The sequence below is a fragment of the Oncorhynchus mykiss genome, chromosome 23 (assembly GCF_013265735.2).
Source record: "Oncorhynchus mykiss isolate Arlee chromosome 23, USDA_OmykA_1.1, whole genome shotgun sequence".
Classification (NCBI taxonomy): Eukaryota; Metazoa; Chordata; class Actinopteri; order Salmoniformes; family Salmonidae; genus Oncorhynchus; species Oncorhynchus mykiss.
The window spans coordinates 59,335,877-59,354,638 of record NC_048587.1 but is presented as its reverse complement, the minus strand read 5'-3'; the positions used below and the strand labels follow the sequence as shown (position 1 = coordinate 59,354,638).

The 18,762-nt window shown below is 42.3% G+C and overlaps 2 protein-coding genes across 3 annotated transcripts; one reads left to right on the top strand and one right to left on the bottom strand.

The window, feature by feature from the left end:
* The first annotated feature begins 2,729 nt into the window (after nucleotides 1-2,729).
* On the top strand, nucleotides 2,730-8,056 carry gpr75 (G protein-coupled receptor 75). The gene is made up of 5 exons (XM_021581398.2): nucleotides 2,730-2,915; nucleotides 3,702-3,973; nucleotides 4,055-4,308; nucleotides 4,952-5,334; nucleotides 5,560-8,056. The coding sequence occupies exons 2-5, from the start codon at nucleotides 3,900-3,902 to the stop codon at nucleotides 6,532-6,534; spliced, it is 1,686 nt and encodes a 561-aa protein (XP_021437073.1). The 5' UTR covers nucleotides 2,730-2,915; nucleotides 3,702-3,899; the 3' UTR covers nucleotides 6,535-8,056.
* A 1,505-nt stretch (nucleotides 8,057-9,561) lies between these two features.
* On the bottom strand, nucleotides 9,562-18,176 carry LOC110503019 (endoplasmic reticulum lectin 1). 2 transcript variants are annotated; one of them, XM_036960895.1, is made up of 13 exons: nucleotides 18,061-18,176; nucleotides 17,156-17,260; nucleotides 16,930-17,010; nucleotides 15,828-15,905; nucleotides 15,594-15,722; nucleotides 15,160-15,383; nucleotides 14,377-14,524; nucleotides 13,268-13,432; nucleotides 12,765-12,824; nucleotides 12,488-12,612; nucleotides 12,169-12,246; nucleotides 9,844-9,919; nucleotides 9,562-9,685 (listed from the first exon to the last, which is right to left on the bottom strand). In XM_036960895.1, exons 2-13 carry the CDS (start codon nucleotides 17,216-17,218, stop codon nucleotides 9,614-9,616), a joined length of 1,299 nt encoding a protein of 432 aa, XP_036816790.1. In that variant the 5' UTR covers nucleotides 17,219-17,260; nucleotides 18,061-18,176; the 3' UTR covers nucleotides 9,562-9,613. The 2 variants fall into 2 exon arrangements, with proteins under 2 accessions (XP_036816790.1, XP_021437074.1); XM_021581399.2 differs by lacking the exon at nucleotides 18,061-18,176 and adding an exon at nucleotides 17,541-17,899.
* Nucleotides 18,177-18,762: the final 586 nt, after the last annotated feature.

Here is an 18,762-nt window from a genome sequence, read left to right as displayed (position 1 = left end):
AAATAAAGAAATTCATGGTTTGTTTGTAACAAACTTTGTGTGTGTGTGTGTGTGTCTTTATGCTGGTTGGTTCTGGGATGGCTCCTATTCAGTGTATTTAAGTACAAATACTACTTAAGTAGTTTTTGGGGTATCTGTATTTTACTTTACTATTTCTATTTTTGACAACTTTGACTTCACTACGTTCCTAGTGGTAAATAATGTACATTTTACTCTGTACATTTTCCCTGACACCCAATAGTACTGGTTACATTATGAATTCTTAACAGGACAGGAAAATGGACCAATTCACGCACTTATCAAGAGAACATCCCTACTGCTTCTGATCTGGTGGACTCACTAAACACAAATGCTTCCTTTGTAAATTTTGTCTGCGTGTTGGAGTGTGTCCCTGTCTAACACCAAATAAATAAAATGTATGGTTTGCTTAATTTAAGCAATTTGAAATTATTTTTACACATAAGTATATGTTAAACCAAATACTGTTAGACTTTTAATCAAGTAGTTTACTGGGCGACTTTTGAGTAATTTTCAATTAAGGAATCTACTTTTACCCAAATATGCCATTCGTGCACCCGAGTGGCGCAGTGGTCTGAGGCACTGCGTCTCAGTGCTAGAGGCGTCACTACAGGTTCGAATCCAGGCAGGATCACAACCTGCCGTGATTGGGAGTTCCCAATGCCTTGCGAAAGTATTCGGCCCCCTTGAACTTTGCAACCTTTTGCCACATTTCAGGCTTCAAACATAAAGATATAAAACTGTATTTTTTTTGTGAAGAATCAACAACAAGTGGGACACAATCATGAAGTGGAACGACATTTATTGGATATTTCAAACTTTTTTTAACAAATCACAAACTGAAAAATTGGGCGTGCAAAATTATTCAGCCCCCTTAAGTTAATACTTTGTAGCGCCACCTTTTGCTGCGATTACAGCTGTAAGTCGCTTGGGGTATGTCTCTATCAGTTTTGCACATCGAGAGACTGACATTTTTTCCCATTCCTCCTTGCAAAACAGCTCGAGCTCAGTGAGGTTGGATGGAGAGCATTTGTGAACAGCATTTTTCAGTTCTTTCCACAGATTCTCGATTGGATTCAGGTCTGGACTTTGACTTGGCCATTCTAACACCTGGATATGTTTATTTTTGAACCATTCCATTGTAGATTTTGCTTTATGTTTTGGATCATTGTCTTGTTGGAAGACAAATCTCCATCCCAGTCTCAGGTCTTTTGCAGACTCCATCAGGTTTTCTTCCAGAATGGTCCTGTGTTTGGCTCCATCCATCTTCCCATCAATTTTAACCATCTTCCCTGTCCCTGCTGAAGAAAAGCAGGCCCAAACCATGATGCTGCCACCACCATGTTTGACAGTGGGGATGGTGTGTTCAGGGTGATGAGCTGTGTTGCTTTTACGCCAAACATAACATTTTGCATTGTTGCCAAAAAGTTCAATTTTGGTTTCATCTGACCAGAGCACCTTCTTCCACATGTTTGGTGTGTCTCCCAGGTGGCTTGTGGCAAACTTTAAACAACACTTTTTATGGATATCTTTAAGAAATGGCTTTCTTCTTGCCACTCTTCCATGAAGGCCAGATTTGTGCAATATACGACTGATTGTTGTCCTATGGACAGAGTCTCCCACCTCAGCTGTAGATCTCTGCAGTTCATCCAGAGTGATCATGGGCCTCTTGGCTGCAAATCTGATCAGTCTTCTCCTTGTATGAGCTGAAAGTTTAGAGGGACGGCCAGGTCTTGGTAGATTTGCAGTGGTCTGATACTCCTTCCATTTCAATATTATCGCTTGCACAGTGCTCCTTGGGATGTTTAAAGCTTGGGAAATATTTTTGTATCCAAATCCGGCTTTAAACTTCTTCACAACAGTATCTCGGACCTGCCTGGTGTGTTCCTTGTTCTTCATGATGCTCTCTGCGCTTTTAACGGACCTCTGAGACTTATCACAGTGCAGGTGCATTTATACGGAGACTTGATTACACACAGGTGGATTGTATTTATCATCATTAGTCATTTAGGTCAACATTGGATCATTCAGAGATCCTCACTGAACTTCTGGAGAGAGTTTGCTGCACTGAAAGTAAAGGGGCTGAATAATTTTGCACGCCCAATTTTTCAGTTTTTGATTTGTTAAAAAAGTTTGAAATATCCAATAAATGTCATTGTGTCCCACTTGTTGTTGATTCTTCACAAAAAAAAACAGTTTTATATCTTTATGTTTGAAGCCTGAAATGTGGCAAAAGGTCGCAAAGTTCAAGGGGGCCAAATACTTTCGCAAGGCACTATACATCTTTGATGTGCAGTGCTAATTGTGCAATATTAGATGGCACTTTGACTGGTTTTACCGTAGCCTACCAGGTTGAGAGGGTACCTTAATCCATCGAGGGTCTCAATGTACAAAGATACTGTACCCTACAAAGAGAGGGAATTCTAGAACGAGTTGGAACCCAATATTTAGGTAATGTTGCGGTTTATCGCCCATGAGAATGGATTCGTATCCTTTTGATTCCGTTAGAATGAGATCTTCAAGCTAGAGGTGGTAACTGGTACCCGCAATCGCTGATGTTAAAGATGTACAAACATCAAATATAAATAGTGACATGAATATATTCACTGTTAGTAACACATGGAGTACCAGTACCGAAACGAATATGTGGTTAAATGACATGTAAAATACCTATCCAGGCCTGGTAAGATCTGGCATGCGTCAGCAACACCTAGGCAGGGGAACGCGCCCAGTACTGTATGTCATATCCCACGTCTTACCGATGTACTGCGCCCGGTCTTCATCTTCTCCCGGATAAAACAAAAAATGGATACATCACATCGACAATAAAATACACGCTCTTTTTGAATGATATATTGTGAATAAAAGTGCTTGTGGTTATAATGCATGCGGGGACGGTAAGTTGCCAATTCCGAATATGAAAATGTAACCTATGGGTTGTATAACAATGAGGCCTATGTCTATTTTCGCGTCTTTTTTTTTTCTCTATTAGCGTTCACATCAATATGACAATGCCTTTATGATTTCCAAGTAAGCCGCAATATTAGGTTGCATACAGAATATAAGTATCGTATTTTATTGCTTCTGATTATCTGTGAAGGAATACTTCGGGTTTTTTCTAATGCCTGTAGCTGTGGTGGTGGCTGGATGGAGAGCAACACCTTGAGTATTGTATTGGTTTTCATAACCATAATCAAATGACCATGATGACTCGACTATCATATTGAAATCGTTTTGCATCAGAGCATTCACATGCACATACAGATAAATGCAGATGCGGTAAGCCTGTATGTTTCACTAAGTAAATGAGATAATTTTAGAATTCCATGCACATTTTCATTATCGATAGTCCTACACAAAAGCTGCAGCTCCTATTGTCGTCGTAAGCTCAACCACATTCTATCATTCTATCCAAATCTATTGTGTAAACATATTAAACATATATGTAAAACCCTCGACAATAATGATAGAAGGATTAGATTACTGTGTAGGCTCCACATTTGATTTGTTTGCTCTTGCTTCAGCCTAAGCCTATTTAGACTTTAGTGCTTGTCTGGCAGGAAGGGGAGGGCTTTTTCCATTGAAAGAGCAGAATTATTATCATTCACAATGGTCCTCATACATGTCTTTCATTGTAATAATATGGTGTTGTACTAAACTCAGATTCCTCTGTTTCTATGTAGAAATCTGGGGTCTTTCCCATGACCAAGGGGACCATGTCAATGGAGGAGACAGCAGATACCTTCACCATCCTGTTCAGTGAAATGATGTGAACACCTGTGAGGCTGTTCTCCAGTCTTTACTAACCCAATGGAGAAAGTCCATTAAAACAGCGTTTTAGTCCAGGACTAGGCTTAATCTTTGTCTGGGAAACCAGCCCTATGTGTATGATGAATGTGACCAGTCTGCCGTCAGTCTGCCACCACCACACCTACAACAGCAGCCTGGGCCCGAGGTGCGTGGGTTGAAAAGAAAAATACACATTTCTGTGGAATGTAAGGAATATGTATCAGCCATCTTCTCCTCCTCCCTCTAGGTCCTCCTCCTCTTCCTCCCCTGGCTGGGCCCTGATCCACACGGCTACCCTCACTTCCTGCTCCCTCCTCCTCATCCTCATATTCTTTCTGGGTTCTTACGGCAACCTGGTGGTGTTCCTCTCCTTCTTCCACCCGGCCTTCCGCAAGTTCCGCACCAACTTCGACTTCATGATCCTGAACTTATCATTCTGTGATATGATTATATGTTGCGTGACTGCGCCGATGTTCGCATTGGTGCTTTTCCTGGACTCAGGTCAGTAGACTGTATATACCATAGAATACCATTCTGCAACTTTGAGGATTTACAACATAGCCTCTATAGTCATTTCATAGGATCTCTATGATATTTACTTCCTTCTGCTCTTTACTTAGTTCTTGTCTCTTGCTTACAGCTAAGACACTGGGCCCTGTCTGTCCCCGATTAATAGATTTTTGTTTTGGGTGGCAGGTAGCCTAGTGGTTAGAGCGTTAGAGCATGTTCGAATCCTAGAGCCAACAAGGTGAAATCTCTTGATGTACCCTTGAGCAAGGCACTTAGCCCTTATTGCTTCAGGATTGCAGTTGATAATGGCTGACCCTGGCCGTGACCTCACTCTCCGAGGCTATCTCGGGGAGTTGGTATATGCCAAAAAAAACAATTTTCTAATTCACAAATAGGATGAATATAATCACCCACCTAATTATTATTATTGTTCTGTTGTGTGCCTATTTGAATTCGCTTAGCTTAATAAACCAATAGAAAAGTCCCAAAACTGCAAACTGTTCCCATCTAGCACTATAGGCAGACTCAACCAAATGATCCAAGTATTTGAAAGTATTTTTCCAAATATTTGTACCCCGGTCTGATTCTTGAAGGTTTGCAAAAGTCTAAAGAGTTAACTTTTTTTTTGTTCCAGGAGGAGGGGGCGTGTCAAAGACTTTTTGCTTCACCTTCCACCTGACCAGCTCTGCCTTCATCATCATGTCTCTGGAGACGGTAGCTGTGATCGCCCTCCATCGGCTCCGTATGGTCCTGGGCCAGCAGCCCAACCGCATGGCCTCGCTCCCCTGTACTCTGGCTCTCACCGCCCTCCTCTGGACCTCTAGCTTTACTATGGCTGCCCTGCTCACCCTGCGAGCCTACCCCATGAAGGAGGGACCCTGCCTGCCTCACTTCGGCCTAACGGGTGGGCCTGCAAGGGTGGTTCTATATGTCTACCTGGCAGACTTTGCATTCTGCGTGGCGGTGGTGTCTGTCTGCTACCTCATGATTGCTCAAACGCTGAGGAAGAATGCACAGGTGAGAGAGAGAGGGAGGGATGGATGAATAACATTTGATTTTCGTGTCAGGTAAATCACATTAGCGAGCCACCCCTTGCAGGATTATTTGATACGTTTTTAAGAAACTTTAGTCACACTTAATTACTTATAACTTGCTATAAGCATGTATAAAGCAAAATAATGTTATGACTTATATCATGTTATGTCTCCCTATGCTAAGTGGTTGTTCCCATCCTGTCCCCAGGTGAGGAAGTGCCGCGTCATCACTGTAGACGCCACACGCCCGCCGCTACCACAACCCCCTCCCCCGCTCATGGCGGCCGGCTTAGAGAGCATGCAGTGTGCCGTCCAGGTTCCTTCACTCTACCGCAACCAGACCTACAACAAGCTCCAACACATTCAGACTCACTCCTACACTAACAGACCCACCAGCCAGGGTCTAGTACCCGGGGCTGCCCAGGGAGCTACCTGCTGCCAGCTCGTCTCTACCGTCAACCTGGCCACAGTTAAAGACTCCAAGGCTGTAGTAACCTGTGTGGTGATTGTATTCTCCGTCCTTCTCTGTTGTCTCCCCATGGGCGTCTCCTTAGCCCAGGACGTCCTCTCTCCAGAGAGCAGCTTCGCTCACTACCAGTTCGAACTGTGCGGTTTCGCGCTCATCTTCCTCAAGTCGTGCATCAACCCATTCGTGTACTCTCGCAACAGCGCCGGGCTTCGCCGACGCGTCCTCTGCTGCCTCCAATGGGTGGCGCTGGTGTTCCTCTGCTGCAAGCACAAGACACGGCTCCATGCCATGGGTAAAGGCAGTCTCGAGGTCAACCGTAACAAGTCCTCGCACCACGAGACCAACTCTGCCTATGTCCTCTCACCCAAGCCACAAAGGAGACTGGTGGATCAAGCCTGTGGACCCAGTCACTCCCGGGACTGTGCCCCCAGTCCGAGAGCTACAGGCGGGCATGGTGGGCGTAAGCCCAGGCCCCCTAGCACCTCCACCCCCATCAACACCCGTATCGAGCCCTACTACAGTATCTACAACAGCAGCCCCTCTGCAGGACCCGGCTCCCCTACCAACAGTCTGCAGCCTGCTGCCAACTCCTCCTCCTCCCAGGCCTTTGGGTTCAACAAGTCCTACGTTGCCATGCACTATCACATCCACCAGGAGGTGCTGCAGGACGTTGAGAGCACCTCAGCCCATAAGATACCCATACCTTCAGTCTGACTAACCACCATGATTGATTGGATCCCTTCAGTCTAAACTGACGAATAGCCTTGGCTTAGACCTGAAGACTTGTGTTGGCTCGCCAATCTAATGCCAATAGGCTTTAGTTCAGTGGGCTAACATAGTCTTGTGGTTCTGCCAGACTTTGAGAGGACCTCGGTGCATCAGATCTCCATACCTTCAGTTTAACTTACCACAATGATTTATACATGAATTGATTTATTGATCAGATACTTTACTTCGAGTGTAACCCTGCCACCATGCTGAAATTGGAGAGGGATTGGGCACATAGATCAGGGATGTTAAAAGTTACTATAATATTATATGACTATTACCACAAGACACCAGAGAGTAAACGGTACTAATTGTCTGAATATCATGTGGTATTGAACTGTTAGAGGTAAAGAATAACCCCCATTGACTTCAGAATATTAAATGGAAGATCTCTTAGTCCAGAGGGAGAGAAACACCACTGATCCCATATTGTTATTGATGTTACTGAAATAAGTGGAATCACTTTTTACACTGACATGACATTTTTCATATTGTACAATTTAGATGGTCTTTCTCGTCATAATAATACTGTATTTGTGAGTCTCATACATGTTCTATGATATCAGTAAATGTTTTGCAAGTGCAATGTGTCCAGTGGCTCCTGGCAAAGAAAATATCTAAATTGAAGATCTATTGTATAAACACCTCTTATGGAGTAAGAGACCTCTGGTGGTCAACTAATCAACCTGCAACTCACTGTCCAAGCTTTTGTCATGTCACACAATGATGTCCAGTACAGATGCTCTCAACCCCCAGACGTTTCACCATGTTGTTGAACTAACACACCTGATTCACCTAGTCAACAAGTTCAATCAGGTGAGCTAGCTGTGGAATAGTTCAAATACATAGAATGTACGGGGTTACTGAGAAGTTTGAGAACCCCTGATCTATTGTATCACATTATCTACCAGTGATCAGACAGAAGTCACTTTTTGTTGGCCTTTTACTAAATGTGTCATGTTTGAGAGCTGAGGACCAATCAGGTTATCACATTGTGGCTAGCTATCCAAGACCATGGGGTATGACTAGAATTCATTTCAACCTAACTTTGTTCAGATGGTTTTATTTATTTTTTCAGTGTATTCCTCATTTAAACCACAGAACACACCAGATTTAGAAATCCACAGAAATGACATCCGATTTAGTGCATAACCAATGTTAATCATCAGCGCTCGTCAATAACATCCGGGGATTGAATTCACAGCACATCAGTTTATTAGATACTCTCAATCACCCTGTAACGTAACAACAACCAGGGTTGGGGTCAATTTCAGAAGTAAACAAATTCAAATCCTAATTTTCCTTACTGCTTTCGAATGAGGAAATTGGAATTTCAGTTTCCTGAATTGACAAATGGATTTGACACCAAAGCCCCAGTCTTACTATGCCCAGATATTGTTTGTCCAAATATTTTAAAATTCAAAACGGACTTTGTCGGAAGATACTGTATCTACAAACAAAAAAAAAACGTATAATTGTCAAGGACAAGCATGTAATCAAACTGAAATTAAACCCAAATAAATACAGTTAAAATGCTGAGGATAAAACCAACTACGTATAAAAACGAGCAGAGAAAATGATTTTATGTAGAGGTGCTGACTACCGGCGAATAAACTATCAGCTCTATAAATAAAGAGTTGCACACTATATAAACTCCCTGTCATTTATTGGGTAAATCACCATGTTTCGGCATCACTGTGCCTTCAGGGTAATGTCATGAATGCTTAAACCAGATTATGTAGACAAACGGTGGAATTAGTGCAACCAATGACAATAGTGAAGGGTGTGTCATAATTAAGTTAATTAGAATGAATTGAATGAAACCATAAATTTTTTTAAAATGATAGCATATTGAATATATTAGGCTATTGTTATCATATGGAAACATAAATATTGTATATATTAGCACCAACATACATTGTTCAATTCAATTTCACATATATATTTGTTTCCCATTTCATAAAAAAATGTGTTACATGTCATCTTTTGGTTCAACCATAATGCATAATCAACAGGGGGAACATATTGGGTGTACGCTGATAAGCTGTAGAAAGAATGTATCCATTCATAAGACTTGTTCATAAAATGGGCCTGAGATCAAAGTCAATATTCAGACCACTAGGGGTCAATGTTTTTAGAGAGGATATCCAGTAGGCCTCCCTTTGTAGTAGTAGGATCTCAATGTTACCTCCTCTCCTTGGTAGAGCAACATGCTCAATGCCTGTCTATTTGAGAGGAGAGAGGTTGATTAGCTTCAACAAAGTGAGCTGCTACTGGATAGTCAATGTTATTTAACAGTTTTACTCAATTATTAAGTTAATTAGAATGAATTATGACACACTTCACTAATGTCATTGGTTGCGCTAATTGCACTGTTGTCTATATAACCTGGTTTTAGCAATCATGACATTACCCTGAAGAGAACACAGTGATGCCGAAATGTTGGTGATTTACCCAATAACTTACTGGGAGTTTATATATAGTGTTCAACTACAACATGGAAGCTGGTTATCCTGATGATGCTGTTTGAATGATTGTTTGTTCTGTCCAGGCATCTTGGCCAGAGAACACTAGAACTAACCTGCCCTAAGAGGAAGATCTGAAGTCCAGTCCATAGAGCCTTGTGACGTGAACAGGGTCCCATTTCCAACTCAGATCAAATGTAAGGTTTATCATAAGGTTTTTGATGCAACATGGAGTTGGTTCAGTACATAGGAGGTTTAAGCCAGGGTGGAAGAGGGGTGCTGTGGCCCTGGGTTCCAAGGGCCGTTCCAGGATCAACACGCTCCTCTCCAAGTCCATGTCAGTCTGGACCTCCTGAGTAGTGCCATGGGCCTTGGTTCATCCAGTCTTCCATTTCAGGACATCTTTGCCTAAATCCCTGTCCTTTATTTTCTAGAACAAAGAAGACGTGTTACTAGATGTGCACATCATTTTCTCAATTTAAATGTAGTAAAACGTCTTCATTTTTACTTCTGTTCATCCCTCCTTTTCGCCATCTCTTCAGCCTCCTCTGTCTGTGCTGTTAGCTGGAGATGGAGAGAAGGCCTTTCTCATCAGCTGTGTCCAGGATCTGGCATATAACTGGAGACTCAACCTGATGGGAAAAAAAATAACCTGATCATGTTTATTTGCCATGTGTAGTGATACACTGGAAACCTGACTCGCCCAACCGCTTGCGGCAAAAACAGCAAGAATGGGTTCAAGTGTTGAACCATAACATGGTGTGACAGTGATGCGTGTGTGCATTCTTACCCCAAGGACGTACTGGCAGGTCTGAGGCTCCAGCATGTACACAGTGACGGCATGGGGAGACTCAGACTCCTTACACCTGAGACACAGGACGGGCTTCCATCAGAGACCGGCTGTGTATTCAGTGACATGAAACGTTCTGAACGAGAATGCCAAGTGTGCAAAGCTGTCATCTAGGCAGAGGGAATCTCAAAGTCATTTGGATTTGTTTCAACACTTTTTTGGTTACTACATGATTCCATGTGTGTTATTTAATAGTTGATGTCGTCACTATTATTCTACAATGTACAAAATAGTAAAAAAGAAAGAAAAACCCTTGAATGAGTAGGCGTACCCAAACTGGTACTGTATATTATATTAAGAGACCCTACTAGACCACACCAATGATGACTCACGATATACAGTACCAGTCAAAAGTTTGGACATCTACTAATTCAAGTGTTTGAATTTTTTCTACAGTTTAGAATAATAGTGTGGAAACACATATGGAATCATGTAAACTCAGAAAAAAAAGAAACGTCCCTTTCTTTCAAAAATAATTTGTAAAAATCCAAAGACTTCACAGATCTTCATTGTAAAGGGTTTAAACACTGTTTGCCATGCTATGAACCATGAACAATTAATGAACATGCACCTGGGGAACGGTCGTTAGGACACTAACAGCTTACAGACGGTAGGAAATGATGGTCACAGTTATGAAAACAGGACACTAAAGAGGCCTTTCTATGGACTCTAATAAATTGCGATGTCCGTACTGTGAGACGCCTAAGACAGCGCTACAGGGAGACAGGACGGACAATTGATCGTCCTCGCAGTGGCAGACCACGTGTAACAACACCTGCACAGGATTGGTACATCCGAACATCACACCAGCGGGACAGGTACAGGATGGCAACAACAACTGCCCGAATTGCAGCAGGAACACACAATCAGTGCTCAGACTGTCGGCAATGGGCTTACAGGCCTGTTGTAAGGCAGGTCCTCATCAGACATCACCGTTTCGGGTAGCCTTCCACAAACTTCCCACAATAGGTTGGGTGAATTTTGGCCCATTCCTCCTGACAGAGCTGGTGTAACTAAGTCAGGTTTGTAGGCCAGGTTTGTAAATCTTCTATAGGATTGAGGTCAGGGCTTTGTGATGGCAACTCCAAAACCTTGACTTTGTTGTTCTTAAGCCATTTTGCCACAACTTTGGAAGTCATTGTCCATTTGCGACAAAGCTTTAACTTCCTGACTGATGTCTTGAGATGTTACTTCAATATATCCACATAATTTTCCTCCCTCATGATGCCATCTATTTTGTGAAGTGCCTCCTGCAGCAAAGCACCCCCACAAAATGATGCTGCCACCCCCGTGCTTCACGGTTGGGATGGTGTTCTTCGGCATGCAAGCATCCCCCTTTTTCCTCCAGACATAACAATGGTCATTATGGCCAAACAGTTCTATTTTTGTTTCATCAGACCAGAGGACATTTCTCCAAAAAGTACAATCTTTGTCCCCATGTGCAGTTGCAAACCGTAGTCTGGCTTTTTTATGACGGTTTTGGAGCAGTGTCTTCTTCCTTGCTGAACGTCCTTTCAGGTTATGTTGATATAGGACTCGTTTTACTGTGGATATAGATACTTTGTATGCGTTTCCTCCAGCATCTTCACAAGGTCCTTTGCTGTTGTTCTGGGATTGATTTGCACTTTTCACACCAAAGTACGTTCATCTCTAGGAGACAGAACGAGTCTCCTTCCTGAGCAGTATGACGGCTGTGTGGTCCCATGGTGTGTATACTTGCGTACTATTGGTTGTACAGATGAACGTGGTACCTTCAGGCGTTTGGAAATTGCTCCCAAGGATGAACCAGACTTGTGGAGGTTTACAATTATATTTTCTGAGGCCTTGGTTGATTTAAAAAAAAGAATTCCCATGATGTCGAGAAAAGAGACAGAGTTTGAACGTAGGCCTTGAAATACATCCACAGGTACACCTCCAATTGACTCAAATGATGTCAATCAGCCTTTCAGAATCTTCTAAAGCCATGACATAATTTTCTGTAATTTTCCAAGCTGTTTAAAGGCACAGTCAACTTAGTGTATGTAAACTTCTGACCCACTGGAATTGTGAAACAGTGAATTATAAGTGAAATAATCTGTCTATAAACAATTGTTGGAAAAATGACTTGTGTCATGCACAAAGTAGATGTCCTAACCGACTTGCCAAAACTATAGTTTGTTAACAAGAAATGTGTGGAGTGGTTGAAAAACGAGTTTTAATGACTCCAACCTAAGTGTATGTAAACTTCCGACTTCAATTGTATATAAGAATATTAAGAGACCCTACTTGAGCTTGACGATGACCTGTCTGGGTTTCCCCGTCAGGTCACACACGTCCCCATGGCCGTAGAAGAGAGACACCAGTCTGGGGAGGAAGTACAACAACCATGAAGTCCTTATTCTGACTATCAATCAATGTGTTGTCATTAGAAAATCAGGTTTCCTGGACCCTGAAGAATCCTATTCCTGGACTAAAACGCCCTTTCAATTGATATTCTCCATTGAGTTCATCTTTGTCCAGGACACCAGCCCCTAATGCCCCAATATTCATTAACATTGTGCTGATCAATAAATAAATAAACGTCTTGTATGGCTGACGGACGTACTTTACTTTCTGCACTCCGTGGTCTTTGAACTGGTAAGATCTGGCCACGTTCTTCTGAGCCCACTGCAGATGTTCCTCAGCGTTCCAACTGCCCACTACCACAATGTTCTTCCCCTGCTCCTTATCCTGGGAGAGAATCAATTCATCATCCTATATTAGATACTTTAACATCGCAAAAATTACATGAGGCACCCAGCCAGCCAAAACTGTAACATCTTTCAGTCTACAGGAAATATTGTGCTTCAGCATTTCAACGTTACTAAGTAAATAACCCTTACCTCATGGTACTGATGTACATGCTTCCCATAGCAGAACTCATACTTCCACCATCCCACTCCCTGCAACACACGTTCTAGACATCAGACAGAGGCTACAGTATGAAGAGTTGTGGGAGTTGAATTTACCACGATCAAGATGTAGAAACATCTCAAGGATGATCAATGGAAACAGGATGCAGCTGAGCTCAATTGAGTCTTATAGCAAAGGGCTGAATACTTACGCGTTTGTTTTATAAATGTTCTAAAATTTCTTAGAAACAGTTTTCGCTTTGTCATTATGGGGTATTGTGTGTAGATTGCTGAGGGGTTTATTTAATCAATTTTTGAATAAGGCTGTAACGTAACAAAACGTGGAAAAAGTCAAGGGGTCTAAATACTTTGAAGGCACTGCATATTACATTGAATTAACAACAGCAGCCAATGAGCAGTAGCCAATATGTGGCTGTAGACAATGAGCAGGTGTCCCTTTCAACAGCCAGCCTATCAGCAGGCCTCATACTAACCCCATGAAGACAGTAGGAGCCACTCAGGAACTCTTTGATCAGCTGCTCGTCTGTCAGACGGGAAATGTGGGTGGTTCCCACAGTAACCTGGGTCTGCCCGCCCACCACCAGGGGCTTATGGGTAGAGGAGAAGGCCTCCTCTCTCATGGGGGACGTACTCTCCTCCTGGAGGACAAGAGAGGGGAGGAGGTGTTTAGTTAGAATACATTAAACAGACAGCTTCTAAACCTGGGTTGTGTTCAGTACAGACAAAACAGTTTTCAAATAGTAGAATAGCTACCTACCCGAACTTGTCCAACAGGAATACACATTTTCGTTCTTCTGATCATGACCCTGTATTGCCCCATCATTGGTGTAAAGTATTTAAGTAAACATATTTTAATGTACTACTTAAGTAGTTTTTTGGGGCATCTGTGTATTTTTGACCACTTTTACTTCACTACATTCCTAAAGAAAATGATGTAGTTTACTCCATACATTTCCCTGACACCCAAAAGTTCTCATTACATTTTGAATGCTTAACAGGACAGAAAAGGTCCAATTCACGCACTTATCAAGAAAACATCCCTGGTCATCCGTACTGCCTATGATCTGACAACTCACTAAACACAAATGCTTTGTTTCTGAATGATGTCTGAGTGTTGGAGTGTGCCCCTGGCTATCTGTACGTTTTTTTTTTTTACATGAAAAATTGTGCCATCTGATATGCTTAATATAAGGAATTTGAAACGATTTATACTTTTTAGTTTTGATACTTAAGTATATTTCAAACCAAATACGTTTAGACTTTTCCTCAAGTAGTATTTTACTGGGTGTCTTTTACTTTTATTTGAGTAATTTCTATTAAGGTAGCTTTACTTTTACTCACGTATGACAATTGGCAAATTTTTTCACCACTGTGCCCCACTACCATCACCTCTTATCTTCAACATTCCCTTCTCTCCTGTCTTCTTTCTCACTCTCCCCTCTCTCTTTCTCCTCCCCTAGTCTCTCTCCTGTCTTCTTTCTCACTCTCCCCTCTCCTAGTCTCTCTCCTGTCTTCTTTCTCACTCTCCCCTTTCTCTTTCTCCTCTCCTAGTCTCTCTCCTTCCCCCCTCCTCCTTTCTCACTTCTCTTTCCGGGGCAGCAGCAGCGGCAGTGAAGGGAGGTTTCAGCAGCTCCTCCTGCTCCCGGTCCATCTGAGAGAGACTATGAGGCCGCAGGGGAGAACCAGACATGGCCTGGCAGAAGATGGCATTCACAGGGGACGACTTGAACCTAACAGACCACGGGATAAAGATATAAGCCTCCATATCATTTCAAACAAGGTAGTCCCCTTGACTTATAGTTGAGAAATACATAATGAGGGGAACTGGTTGGGTTTGGGATGCAGTTTACAGTAGACCTGCTGGTACCTGTCATTTTATTTAACCCTTACTTTACCAGGTAAGTTGACTGAGAACACATTCTAATTGACAGCAACAACCTGGGGAATAGTTACGTGGGAGAGGGGGGATGAATGAGCCAATTGTAACCTGGGGATGATTAGGTGGCCATGATGGTATGAGGGCCAGACTGGGAATTTAGCCAGGACACCAGGGTTAACACCTCTACTCTTACGATAAGTGCCACTGGATCTTTAGTTACCACAGAGAGTCAGGACACCCGTTTAATGTCCCTTCCAAAAGATGGCACCCTACACAAGGCAATGTCCCCAATCACTGCCCTGGGGCATTGGGATTTTTCTTTAGACAAGAGAAAAGAGTGCCTCCTACTGGCCCTCCAACATCACTTCCAGCAGCATCTCCCATCCAGGGACTGACCCTGCTTAGCTTCAGTGGCAAGCCAGCAGTGGGGTGAAGGGTGTTATGCTATTGCATTTTGGTTGTGGACCTCATTCTCTCTCTACCCACCTGTATTTAGGGTGTGCACAGATCAGAGGGGTCAGCACCACTACTTCGTACTCGCAGGTAGTGACCTCAGCGATAGAGAGGATCTCGTGCTTGGCTTCGGGGTGGCAGACATACAGCACATTGGTGGAGCGAGGCGTGTTCTGTTTCAGGACACACGCCGTCCCGTGGGCCATCAACACCGGGTAGTATGGAGTCAGCTGGCCCTCCACGTTCTTAGTGGGAACCTAGAAACATTTATATTTTCATCGCTTAGCAGAGACAATCGGCACATTCAACTTAGGTAGATAAACTAATCACAGCAAGTAAAACCTTCAAAATAGCGACACATGATTAGAGAGAGAAATAAAACGAGAAAAGACAAAGTTCAAAGAAGTCTTACGAAGTGTTTTTTAAAATGTATTTATGTGTATGAGTCAAGATGTTGAACAACCAACCTCTTTCTCAGCTTCTGGCGTGGGATCCATCTCCTCAACTTTCTCTACCTCTGCAATTTCTGTTCCTGAAGTGGCTGAAGACTCTGTCGTCTTGGTCATGCTTCCCAAGACGTACTCCTGAACTTTGATCTGCCAGATCAACACAAAAATATTTTTTTTCTTATTTATTGCAACATACTTGATGGTAGACATTATAATGATGCCAATTTTGAGGTAACATCATTTCCCACTGACCTGTCCCGTCTCCTTCTCCTCATGGTATTGTCTCACATGTTTCCCATGACAAACCTCATACGTCCAGTATGACTCAATCTATTAATTAACACCACAACAAATGCCAGAAGAGACAGTGGTTAGCCTATCCATAGAAAGTGACAGCACAGTACATGACACTACCGTTCAAAAGTTTGGGGTCACTTAGAAATGTCCTTGTTTTTTACTGAAAAGAAATTTTTTCCATTAAAATAACATCAAATTGATCAGAAATACTGTGTAGACATTGTTAATGTTGTAAATTACTATTGTAGCTGGAAACGGCAGATTGTTTATGGATTATCTACAGGAGTGATGGTTGCTGATAATGGGCCTCTGTATGCCTATGTAGATATTCCATAAAATAAATCTGCCGTTTCCAGCTACAATAGTCATTAACAATGTCTACACTGTATTTCTTATCAATTTGAAGTTATTTTAATGGACCAAAAATATTGCTTTTCTTTCAAAAACAAGGACATTTCTAAGTGACCCCAAACTTTGAAAGGTAGTATTTATTTGTATGTTTTATAGATCCCCATTAGCTGCTGCCAAAGCAGGAGCTACTCTTCCTGGGGTCCAGCTAAATTAAGGTGATTTATACAACTTTAAAACATTGCAATACATTCACAGATTTCACAACACACCGGGTGCCCTCAGGCCCCTACTCCACCACATTACTAAATCCACGTGTATGTTATTGTATGTGTGTGTGTGTCAATACTTGTGTTGCTTCACAGTCCCCACTGTTCCATAAAGTGTTTATCTGGGTTTTTATTTTACTGCTTGCATCTGTTACTTGATGTGGAATAGAGTTCCATGTAGTCATGGTTCCATGTAGTCATGGCTCTATGTAGTACTATGTGCCTTCCATAGTCTGTTATGGGCTTGGGGACTGTGAAGAGACCTCTTGTGGCATGACTTGTGGGGTATGCATGGGTGTCCGAGCTGTGTGCCAGTAGTTTAGACAGTGTACATCTATAGCATGTGATCCCTAGGGGGGGGCCATGACATTAGTGTTGCAGTGGTACTCAGTATAGCCTATATTTAGACAGAAGTAGAAGTGAAACGGTTCAGTTCTCACTCTGTAGGAGCAGCTGCTCTCTTTGAACAGTGGGTCCAGCAGATCACCTGGAGTGGGACCAGCGTACACCTTGTCATCATCCTGAGAGAGAGGGGTGCGGAGAGAGAGAAAAAGAGAGGGAGGGGAGACAGGCAGAAAGACAAACAGACACAGAGGGAGACAGGAGGATAAGTGAGAAGCAATATTGTTGTAAAGAGTGAAACTGAAAATGATTACTCGAACTCACACCATCTCCATTTGACAAGGAAGGCAGGCGACATTTGTATTTCTCCTTCTCTGTTGTTGTCATAATGACAAAGTCATCTTCTTTGTAGAAGGCACCTGAGGTTGGCTATGGAAGGACAGATTTAGGGTCAGATGTTGTGTAAGTGCTCTGCTTTGCAGCAGTCATAACAGGCAAACTATGCATGGTCAGTTTCTGCGTTGGCAGTCATATGACAACAGCCATAACAAGGAATTTTCAGCTAGCTAGGCTTAAGCTTAACATACTTTATCACCATTTAAAACTAGCTAGCTAACGTTCGCTTTTCAATGAAATCATAAATAACCAGCCATGATTTAACGTTAACTATGACAAAAACTATATTTATTCTCTATCACAAAACACTCACCAGGGTGAATTCGGCCCCGGGCCAGTTAATTTTGAATGGGATTTCATCAGTAAACGAAGGAGATCCACCTCTGTTAGCCGACACACCACAATACACCTCCAACAAACCCCCAAACAACACGAACAACAGCCGAGTCCCGTCCATTACCCCTGCAAGGCTCGATCGCTAACTACCTTCTACGGTGCCTGCCAAGGCATGAGATAGCTAACCTGAGTTAAAACCGGGTTAGCTTTGGAGTTATCGTAAAATTATGAATCCATCTGGCTGTCTCTCTTTCATTTGTCAACACAGCGAACAGGAAGTATCCAGTCGTTTGCCACGTCTATTTCCGGTACAGCCTGTTTAGCCAGCTTTGGGACACACAACATCGGCAGTCTGTATTGGTTGGACTCCCTGAGTTGTGAATTGTTCTTGTGGGTGGCGACGGAAAACAACTCTACCACAATATACCCGGCTTCACCGAAAAAATACGTTTCCTGTCAACAAAAGCATATGTATAATCTTTAGGAACTCTACTTACCAGAAACCAACCTTACTAAAGCACAAACTGTTCGGGTCATTCAGTGCTGGCCTACTCACAGGGATCCTAAATCCTCACCCTTTGCCCAATGTCCACCCTCCCCTACTTTCCTCAGGGTCTCAGGTGGTTGTTGTAATACTGTTGTACCCTGTATATAGCCTCGGTATTGTTATTTAACTTTTTATTTAAAAAATACTTTAGTTTATTTAGTAAATATTTTCTTAACTCTATTTTGTGAACTGCATTGTTGACCCTCTTTTGATACCATTTGAAAGGAAACACTTTGAAATTTGAGGAAATGTTAATTTAATGTAGGAGAATATAACACATTAGATCTGGTAAAAGATAATACAAAGAACAAACCAAGGGCTTTCTTGTATTTTTTTGTACCATCATCTTTGAAATGCAAGAGAAAGGCCAATATATAATTTAGAAATCTAAGCGCAATTTAGATTTTGGACACTAGATGGCATCAGTGTATGTGCAAAGTTTTGGACTGATTCAATGAACCATTGTATTTCTGTTCAAAATGTTGTGGCAAGACTGACCAAATGTGCCTAACTGGTTTATTAATACATTTTCAAGTTCATAACTGTGCACTCTCATCAAACAATAGCATGGTATTCTTAAACTATACTATACTACTGTAAATTGGACAGTGCAGTTAGATTAACAAGAATTTAAGCTTTCAGCCAATAACAG

Coding starts and splice junctions, on each gene's coding strand:
- gpr75 (XM_021581398.2), top strand. CDS start 3,900: ATGTGTATGATGAATGTGACCAGTCTGCCGTCAGTCTGCCACCACCAC. Junction 4,309..4,951: donor GGTGCTTTTCCTGGACTCAG/GTCAGTAGACTG, acceptor TTTTTGTTCCAG/GAGGAGGGGGCGTGTCAAAG. Junction 5,335..5,559: donor CGCTGAGGAAGAATGCACAG/GTGAGAGAGAGA, acceptor TCCTGTCCCCAG/GTGAGGAAGTGCCGCGTCAT.
- LOC110503019 (XM_021581399.2), bottom strand. CDS start 17,684: ATGGACGGGACTCGGCTGTTGTTCGTGTTGTTTGGGGGTTTGTTGGAG. Junction 17,261..17,540: donor CCGGGGCCGAATTCACCCTG/GTGAGTGTTTTG, acceptor GTCCTTCCATAG/CCAACCTCAGGTGCCTTCTA. Junction 12,247..12,487: donor CACGGAGTGCAGAAAGTAAA/GTACGTCCGTCA, acceptor CTTCCTCCCCAG/ACTGGTGTCTCTCTTCTACG.